Source organism: Bradysia coprophila, chromosome IV (genome assembly GCF_014529535.1).
Source record: "Bradysia coprophila strain Holo2 chromosome IV, BU_Bcop_v1, whole genome shotgun sequence".
Lineage (NCBI taxonomy): Eukaryota > Metazoa > Arthropoda > Insecta > Diptera > Sciaridae > Bradysia > Bradysia coprophila.
The window spans coordinates 3,579,911-3,590,466 of record NC_050738.1 but is presented as its reverse complement, the minus strand read 5'-3'; the positions used below and the strand labels follow the sequence as shown (position 1 = coordinate 3,590,466).

At 36.1% G+C, this 10,556-nt stretch overlaps 2 protein-coding genes across 2 annotated transcripts; one reads left to right on the top strand and one right to left on the bottom strand.

The window, feature by feature from the left end:
- Positions 1-6,786: 6,786 nt before the first annotated feature.
- LOC119085844 lies at positions 6,787-7,937 on the top strand. Its single transcript, XM_037196350.1, has 3 exons — positions 6,787-7,015; positions 7,075-7,203; positions 7,270-7,937. Exons 1-3 carry the CDS (start codon positions 6,845-6,847, stop codon positions 7,879-7,881), a joined length of 912 nt encoding a protein of 303 aa, XP_037052245.1. The 5' UTR covers positions 6,787-6,844; the 3' UTR covers positions 7,882-7,937.
- On the bottom strand, positions 7,927-8,403 carry LOC119085861 (coiled-coil domain-containing protein 103). The gene is made up of 2 exons (XM_037196375.1): positions 8,144-8,403; positions 7,927-8,079 (listed from the first exon to the last, which is right to left on the bottom strand). The coding sequence occupies exons 1-2, from the start codon at positions 8,311-8,313 to the stop codon at positions 7,977-7,979; spliced, it is 273 nt and encodes a 90-aa protein (XP_037052270.1). The 5' UTR covers positions 8,314-8,403; the 3' UTR covers positions 7,927-7,976.
- Between the last annotated feature and the right edge of the window lie 2,153 nt (positions 8,404-10,556).

Genomic DNA, 10,556 nt, shown 5'->3' with positions numbered 1-10,556 from the left:
CAACTGACTGAGTGAAAATGTTTCAACACAATGCGTTGGATAGTCTAAAACAATATTCCTATAATGATGTTGTAGCGCACGCAATTGTCTGATGTTTATGTATTTAATATACGAAAATTGCAAATTATTTACTGAGAATCGAAAAGAGCAACCCCCTAGATTCATTCATTGAGAGTTAACATTTTATCACACACATGGTGTGTGTTGAACATATGTTGGTCGGATGAATAGAAAAAGCTTTACGTGGAAAGAGAGTTTGTGCGAGAAAAGAATATGGAGAGAATGGAGAGAATAACTGTTACATTTAACCGTTATAATTTGACGCGTTGTTATTGGACGTGAAATTGTACTCAGGAAAATTTGATCTTCGATCTCAATTCTGGAGTTTTTAATTGACTCAAAATACATTCCAATATCTAAAGACCGATTGCGGATTGCGCTTAAATCTATTTCATCTCTTTAGTTAGCGTAATAGTAATATCGACAATACGACAATTTAAATTATTTTTGAGTATGAGCTTCCTCATGATAATATCACTTTGTTCGAAACAATAATTCTAATGTTCTTGGGCTAGTCATCTGTTATCGATAACAATGATAAGTTATGACGTTTTCTTATAACTGGGTGAAAAATTAAAGAAGTGAAAGATATGATAGGCAGATTTTCAATAAATTTAGGTTACGATTGATTCACCAAGTCGTTTATAGTTATAATGCGATTGTTTGGCTCATAAATCTAAGTCTCGTGAGACTAATGAATCACTTGAATTTTTACAACCTCGATAATCGAATTTTGATCTCACAAACCCAGTACGAAATTTTGAAAATTATCAGTTGTTTTCACTGAACACTTCATGTGTATCGATATTTCGATGCAATAAAAGCGATCCATTTCCGTTACGAAATCCATCGTACATTTAAATAGTATTTGAACGGACTCGTGTATATTCAATCAATTAATTTACGGTGAAACGTGCCAAGTCATTCGTTATTTAGATTTTACATTTAATTCGGCATACAAGATTTTTTTCTCTATTTTTATTGTAAACTTGAGTAATTATGACAATGACTCTTCGGATTAGTGAGGGTAAAATATTAATATTTTGGGTCGTAAAATAAGAAATGGATTTTGTGGATGTATACAAATGTAGTGCGGAATAGGTTTTCGGAAGAACACATGACTTGTTAGGTTGAATCAGAAAGAAGCCTCTTCTACCTACATTGAGTCAATTAAGTCACTAATTTTTAATTTTTCAGAGATGTAGACAAAAAGTTTTTTCATGCTAGCAGCGATGCGAAAATCCTTATTTTGTCCACTATGCGTTCTGAAAATTGCGTTTTGTTGTCATTATGAGAGGCGCCATTTTAGGTGAGAAAATATTTATTATCTACCCTGAAATGGCTGGTTCAGCTATTCACCTAGGGGAGAAATATCACTAAGATCGAAAGTTTGCTCAAGGTTAACAAATAACTATTCGTCATTTCCTTCAAACTGTCTTTCATTTTCACCCTATCCAACGCACTTCAAGCAAAATAGCTTCGAGTGAAAGCTGCCAAATAGAGTACCATGTATGAAAAATGTTTACAGATTTGTTTACAGTGCCGAAATTTGTTTGATACACTGTCGACTGTCCCCTTTTAGTACCCTATTGAAGTGCGTTGCCCTATCTCAAAGTTTAGATTAAGTTAACAAGTTGGTGTTGTCGTCTTTCACTTTCGATACAAAAATTGGAAAACTTGCACTTTTAATCAAGGCTGTATACTTTGGGGAGGTCACGCAGATGCAGATACGCGGGTTACACACCACGTTTCATACAAAAAATTCACCACGCCATACAAATTCAATTTTGGTGAGTTTGTTTGTATGGAAAAGGTGTGTTCCCGCGTATCTAATAAAATGGCGATCTGCGTGACCTCCCTAAAGTACACAGCCTTGCTTTTAATGTCACTAAACTATTAAAAATTAGCTAATCGGTAGCAGGATTTGTTGTGCTGTGAGCAACCTTACAGTGCTTGGACGGTATTATCTAGTCTATCTATCTAACGCTTCAAGAAACGTCCTGCACATCATTAATCTGAACACACGTTTTGCTATATAAGGGTCTTATAGCAGACTAGAGAGCCGCCATATTTCACGCCGAAAAACGGCGGCTAGGCCTAAAACAACCCGCCGCAGCCGCCGAAGATTTTGGTCGGCTAATTGCAGCTAGCCGCCGCCAGAGGTCTAGGTCGGCTAACTCGGCGGCTGGTGTATATTTTATACATAAAAGACAAAAAGATGACACAAACCAACAAAATTAAATTCATTTTTTGGGACAATACAGTCTGTATTGTACCCGTACTTTTAATGTCCCTTGCGATGCCTATCTTTAAGATATTTTCTACTTTAATTTTCGTAAATTTGTTAATTTTTCTTCAAAACGACATTCAAAGAAAAATTGAGAAATTTAAGGAAATTTTCAAGAATATGTTGAAAATATTGTCGATGAACATGGTCTTTTGTTTGTGAAATCCCAAATTTTATGAAAATCGTGAAAATTCGTAAAAATTGCGAAAATTCGATTCGTAAAAGATGTGAAACTCATGAAAAGCGCAAAAATTCGTTAAAAGCACGAAAACTTGTGAACATAGCGAAGATTCGTGAAAAGGGTGAAAATTCGTTTTAAAAAAAATTGCAAAAATCGTGAAAACTACAAAAATTTGTCATTCAGCCGCCGCCAGCCGACCTTTTTGGTCGGCGGCTAGGCCCAGTCGCCGCTTGAACTTTTTTAACGGCTAAGCCGTACTTAGCTGCCGCCGCCACCTCTTTTTTGGACGGCTAGACGCCGCCGGCGTTTATTTTTCGGCTCTCCACTCTGTCTTATAGCCAGAGCTCATCGCTTTATTAATAAAAATTTGCTATCATTGATGATGATAACAGACGACCAGTCACCTCTCGAATATTTCAGTACGATTCAGAAATTATTATTGGAAAATTTACCGAATATTTACTGAATTTACCAAAACACAAAATCAGTAAATTTTCGTTATATCTTAGTAAATTACTGCTACAGTTATATTACTAATTACACAAGTGTGCATAATGTTCAACTGTTGTAATCCTAAAACGAGCAGAAATGGTCACTTAAAATATTCTTATGTTCAATAAATGTTTGCTCTAGCTAACATCGCACAAGGTTAACACAGGAAGCACCATTTTCATCGCACGCGGCAGTTAAATGATAACCGTTATAAAACTAGAATGTTGTCGAAGAACTCGTATACATTTCCATATTTTCATTCAAAGTCATCATAAATGTTTCTGTTGTGCTAACAAATCTGAAGAGTTAATAATACACCAACTTACACAGGATTATAGAGGATTTTCGTAACACCTATAATAACCATCCCCCTTTGAATCCATAATTTTGTATTATTGTATGAATTACGTTTGTGTATAGTTGTTCGTATAACCAATTGACCATAAAATTATTCACTGCAATATCTGTGTCACCATTTAAGTAGATCGCTATGTCGCTAGAGTTTTCCTCTCCACTCATATCAACCGTTCACGATGTAAAATACACACATGCATGTACGATGTACCTTCATTCAACGAAAATTCTTGTACACGAAAAATTACATTCAAATAATCAAATTTAACACGAAAATTTCAATTTAAAAAATATTATAAAGACGTTTAAGGTGGGGTCACCCCATCGTTAGGACAAATAAAAAAAAAGCCGAACCGAAAAAAAACGCATAACAAACTTTCTTTTTGTTAGCGTGTCAACCCCCCATAGACCAACATTCATAGCATAGATTTAGACACAAAACTCTTTTTAGGAGTGGTATGTGCAACGCTGCGCTTGTATTTCCAACTAAATTTCTATGGTACAACCCATCATGACATATAGGTATCATATTAACTATACTCATTTGTCCGACGAACGAAAAAAAAGAAATCAAGACATTTTTAGGGGAGATTTGAATAATAGCCAGTCGTTATAGCGTACACTGCACAACAAATGCTTATTAAAAGCGGCAGTAAATCGCATATCGTTGTTATACTTACCTAACTACATGTTTATTGAAGAAAAAAATCGTCAAACTTTATCGATGTGAAAAACAACAATCTCCGGTTATGGCTTTAAAAAAATGGCAAAAAATAGCAATGAACGTATAGAATAGGGCCAAGTAGTAATTCGACGTAAAAAACGAGTGCATTCGGTTGATTGACCATACCTAGTCTCTAGTTTCATTGGAAAATGGCAATGAAACTATATACATCTTAAGTTAAGTAATGATGTCACACAGTTTTATCTCGCTCGCACTAATACATTACCACTTTAACTTAAAACTAGCTCCGGATCCTGACATCCTAGAAACTATTTTATTAATGATTTAGAATCAGAACGAAAAACTGCCCATATGTTTTCGAACTCGTAACTGCTACGTACGAGGTATACACCATATGTGAAATTGGAAGTTTTGCTGCACACAAATTCACTTTTTCTTCCCACTTTTTCGTCCCAGTTGTGTCAACTTTTATTCGGAATGTGACTTTATGGTCAACCTGAATAAAAATAGTTAAAAGTTAACGTTGCAAAGAACAACGAAATCATTGAGTGAAGAGGTTGTGGAATAACAGATAAAACAAATACTTATAGTCAACGGGGCACTGTTACAATCAACAATAGACGCCCAAGTGTAACTCTCTTTTGTTATTTTCGGCTCTTTTTGCTTTGCATAAAATGTCAAACTTGCATTTGCTTTCAATTGTCTTTCATTTCAATAGAGAAAATTTAGCCTTGTGATTAACCTTGTTTTCTCCACTCAAAAGGTCACGAGAAAATGAAGTTTTGGTCAAGGTAGATATAGTGAGGAGGTAATGCCATATATAACCGAATCGGATGTACAGTGCCACGAAAGTTTGCTATAAACGCCAACTTTCCCTGTCTTTAAAATAAAAAAATTGCTTAGAAACCTGGGCCATATAGTCAACTATTTTAAAAAAAGATGTCAGTGGCAACGAACTATTGTGCTAGGCCGCGCGTCTGAATAGCATTACCTCCGCCCATATATTTACCTTGGTTTTGGTGACACTTCGGCTGAGAAAATGTCAATTTTCTCCCCTCTCATTAGAAAATAGAACTGTCAAAGAACCTTACCACTTAAATGTCAATTTTTGGCCGACACATTCTTTAAGTCTTTTTTTAACCATATTGGCCAAAAATGTGCCATCATGGCTTCATGGTCAAAAATCGAGTTTAAGAATGTGTAGGCCAAAAAAACAGACATTTAAGTGGTAAGGTTTCTGTTTTGAAAATTTGTACAACAAATTGATGTTTTATCAACTGTTTGATGATTTTTATAAAATGTCCGACACCTTTTCGAATGAAGATGTTTTACCGCCATTCTAGTACTTATAATAGCGTAGTGTCACAGTTGTGTCGAAATATTTTCTGCGTTTTTGTCGCGACAAAACAAAAAAAAAACTTTTTGTTTTTGCATCGAGTAAAAAGTGTTTAGTGTTCAAATATGTCTTGCCGACCTAAAGAGACTATGCCCGAATACAATGGAAAGCATAAGAGATGAGTTACTTTGAAATTTTTCAGTGAATTTTTGTGATAAAATTTTCCATACATTTTTGGGAAACTGTCCTGTCATTTCCCTATGACAGGTATCACACCTCTCACATATGAAAACGTGTTTACTCTGGAAGTAAATAAGAAATTCCAACTCGATTGATCCCACTTTTGTTGGAATTTCCTAATTCTTAACACTCGGTAAACAAATAAGCATTACCGGACATCTCCACTAAGTATTCAATCAATTGGAATATAAACCTTGAAACAGAATATTATCTTGACATATAATTTCACCGCTTTCCAATGATGCCCCACTTGATTTATTCTGTTGGCGCAAAATAGACTACATCCATTTGCAAGGTCTGGTCTGCACCAATGACCCCTATCCATGCCCTAAATAAAACAAATATCATCCCTTCGTTTTTTGGCTGGCCTATATATTCGCACTAAGAACTGAACAGTGTGTCACAGCTGCTATGGTATATTTAATAAATTTTCGTCATTAGCATCAACTTAAGGGTTTATTGAACTGTATACCAGCAATAAATGCATTTTGTTAAAAATTTTAATGAACAAAATTCACCCTCATCTATTGTAATTATTACAGAGCGACGAAGATGGAATAAATCAAAAATTGTGATACTCAAAGTCATTAGTCGAAACGTTTAATGTTTCCGCTAGCTCCACATGGATAATAATCTAACACTTCACCATCACACTCCCGATGTTTCGTAGGGTATACGATGCCAAAACATTTTATTAGAATTATGTGATGTCATTCGGTGGAAACAGGGAAATGAGATTTCTTCCGTTTTATTGCCATTTTTATTTGAATTTCTTTTTAGAAGAAGGGAAAAAAACAAAATGCGACCAGAGTAGAATATTGTTATGCAATGGAGGCATTTTTCATATTGAAATAGTTTTGTCCGCTTTGGAATGGCTTGTGTATGTGATATGGTGTTGCTCATCTCAGCTCTGGTGTGTAATATGCGCTTTTGTAAAAGAAAAAAAATAATTCAGAACTGGAAATTAATAACGAAAGCAATTTTACTCTCGGAACATAAAAACGTTATCCGCATTTTATCATCGACATTTTTTAGTTGTAAGTCTTGAGGGAAACAAGGAAGTTTGTAGAAAATATTACATGTGCACACTTTCCGTCTACTCGTATCACATACCTTCTTCCGTATTTTTTTAATGATTTCCTATAGCAATCGTTGCATTTCTAAATGTAGAGAACGCAGAGTTTTTAAAAAAAATTTTAACTTAAAGCCATGAACGATTTCAAAGCTTCCAAACAAAATTTCGATTCCAGTTACATATACAAAGTGGAGGAGAGGGAAGAAAGCGAGAAAATTTTTTGCCATTCGGATAGGGGATTGGTGTCGATTGAAACAAATGAACTGCCGAAAGTAACACGATATTTTCTCAAAAATAACAAAGGGGTATGTGCGTGAAGTCATTGTGTCGCTTGTTAAAATTAAAATTGCAACTACTTGTGCAGGAGCCGCAGGGATACATTGAAAGAAAATTGGTACAAAATTTTAATCCCGATAGAACGGGTGAGGAAGACGAATTTAATCCACAAAATGTAACAAGTGACAAAGTCATGCCTGTTCCGTACGTTGGAAATGTAAATTTTAAATTTTTCATACAGTTTTCCCCACAGTTTCCAACTTTATTGTTCTGCTTTTCCTAGTCGAAAATGAAAACCGCTTCGCATACAACAGTTGAAAGTGGAAAAAAGCTCAGCAGATTTGATAAAAAATCGATAAGATTTCGTCCGTCTCACGAGCTGAGTAGTCCATTAAATAGTAGTGCATTTGAGCGTCGAAAAAATCATGTACTCGATTGCGCTTCATCGAATTCGGAGAGAACATTCAACATCAAACAACCAGCTAGTACAGCCGATTCATCGATTGAGAGGAATATTAAACGACGGCCAGCGAAGGGAAAATCTTTCGTTAAGTTGACGGCAAAGAGGTCACACGGATTGTTTTGCAACGATCCAAACAAGCGACTGAAGAATTTATTCACAATCATCAAACCCACTGAAAAGGTCAATGAAAACGCGAACGTGAATGTTGCCAATGGTTACGACGCTGACTTGCTGAATAAAACAAAGAATTTTCTGGTTAAACTTATCGATGATGAGCTGCAACGAACACATCTATCAGATGAAGACGCCGCTAAAGACGTTAAATTGCATTGTGGTAATATGATCGACAGACGCACTTTGAAGAAGTTGAAATTGGATTGCATCGCTAAAATCGAGGAAGAACTAAGACTGATGAAGAGACTACAAATTTGACGAAAGTTCACAAGTTTTCGTGGATTAAATAAAGGTCGCCTCAGCTTCGTCACCAATTTAAAGTTTTATTTTTGAATCCTTTTCCAAATCATTTTTCATTTATCCTTCACACTGGTGTTCCACAGTCGATTTCTGGTGTCCGCATTCGTCTTATCATGTTTGGTAATTGGTCTTAAGTGAGCAGCATCCACTATGTTTCTGAAAGCGGAAAGAAACCAAATTATATGAAACACTTCGTCGCTAGCTCGTCTAGGCCACACACTTGAATTCATCGTAAGATTTAGTTGACAGCACCGCACGTAACTTGGCATCATTTCTCACTTTGTACAGCTCTTCCAAGTGTACATTTTCGTAAAACAGTGCCTCTAGTCGACTGATGTCACTTGAAGTTATTGTTTCCTTGTTGAGTCCGGCCAGGTGTCCATCGTTCATTGTTTTACTGACGATTTTTTCAGACAAACAGAAAACTGTTGTAGTGTCGATTTCTTGTTTGTTCGATTTTTGTTATTTGGTTGCTATGTTACTTCCACAATGTGGAATCCACATGCTCACCGGTATTCAACAAGAATTTATCTGAAACTTTTGCCTTGTTGAAAATTTCTAGGCGATCCTTTCAGAAACCGCTAGCCATCTGATATCGACAACCACGAATACAATCAGCGACGAGCCCTAGTTGGTGTTAATTACAATCAGCAAAGCGTATGTGAAAACTGATAGACTTAATAGTTATTTAATTCACAGAGTGGCACTAGACGTGTGACTGGCACTAGAAGCCGCAAACTCATCCAAGTTTAAAAGTGACGATTTTTGGGCGGTGCTCGGGACAGGTCAAGTCGACCTAAAACCTCAAGCTCAGATTATCTGAATATGATTAGAACTGAACATGAATTGAAAATTTTTACGTGAGCTGAATTTGCCTGAAACCTGAGTTCACGTTTTTAACTTGGATTTTTTCCGATATGCCTGAAATCTGACCTGATTTACCTGAACTTTTACTGATTTTCAGATTTCACGTCAGATCAGATTCAAATATTCTCAGGTTGGCCTGAAATTCAAGTTCAGATCAAGGGATACCTGTTATACCTCTGTACTCTGTAGATTCATCAGTGGTGCATTTGGTAATTCGTCTATAGTCTGTTACGAATAAAACGAGCCATCAGAACAGTCGGAGCGTCTGCTGCGACTGAGCCCCGTACAAACCCGTATATCTATTGCGTACGTGACCCTAGTGCGTCTGTCACCCTACTTTGACCGTAGACCTATTGCACCCGTAAACGTAGTTGAAGTCAAATTATTATGAAATGTGTACATCTTAGAAATTGCGCATAGCGCAATTACGAAGCCCCGTACGACGTTCCTTTCAAATAAAACAAAAATTTCAAATAGCCCTAAAATTTAAATTTATTTTATTTTATTATTCGTTAAAATTAATCCTAAATTTGTACCTGTACATGACACAAATTCCACCCATGGAGTGGCTTCTATTCTTAACAAAAATTACCCTACTCTATTTATCCAGAACCATGGAAACTGGCCTGATTCAGGAGAATCAGGGGAAATTAAATTAAATTTATTTAGTATAAATACACATAGGGCCTAGTATCGGCCTCAGTCCGAGGATCCAATTTTTTTTTTTTTCAACTACATTCTATTCGGCCTTTGATTACCTTCCAAATGAAACACAAATTACGAAAAACGGATGAAATTTGCTCGAGTTATATGTAAAATACACATAGGGCCCTAGTAACGGCCTTAGTCCAAGGACCCAAATTTAATTTTTTTTTCAACAACATTCTATTCGGTGTTCGATTATCTTTCAAATGAAACAAAAATTACGAAAAACGGATGAAATTTACTCGAGTTTTATGTAAAATACGCATAGGGCCCTAGTAGCGGCCTTAGTCCTAGGACCCAAATTTAATTTTTTTTACAACAACATTCTATCGGCCTTTGATTACCTTCCAAATGACACAAAAATTACGAAAAACGAATGAAATTTACTCGAGTTCAATGTAAAATACACATAGGGCCCTAGTAGTGGCCTTAGTCCAAGGACCCAAATTTAATTTTTTTTCAACAACTTTCTATTCGGCGTTCGATTACCTTCCAAATGAAACAAAAATTACGAAAAACGAATGAAATTTACTTGAGTTCTATGTAAAATACACATAGGGCCCTAGTAGCTTTTCACATCTAAGGCCCTAACTCACGGTCCACTCACCCGATTTTAAAAAACTTTTTTTTCCTGGATTGGTATTGACAATACCTATCATTTGCCGTGTCATTTCCATCGTTTATTTTGCCATAAATATCACCAAAAGACCTTAAATCACTTAGGTGGCCCTAACTCACGAAGGGCCGACCCGAATATGCCCATCTTCGAACTTAGCCTCACTATTTTGACTATCTTTCAGGGAAAAAATTTTTTGAAATCGGATTTGATTTACTCAAGATATCGACGTGACAGACAGACGGACAGACGGACAGACGGCCCAAATTTTTATTGCGGATTCGTCATCTATGAACATAGGCAAACACTTTGCCCTTACCGTCTGCTTCGAATTCCATCAATTACACACGGCATCGTAATCCTATAAGCCCCTTCGTACTTCGTACGGGGCTAAAAACATTTTTGAAAACAACCTGTACAAACCCTCACATTGGTTCGAAGTAAA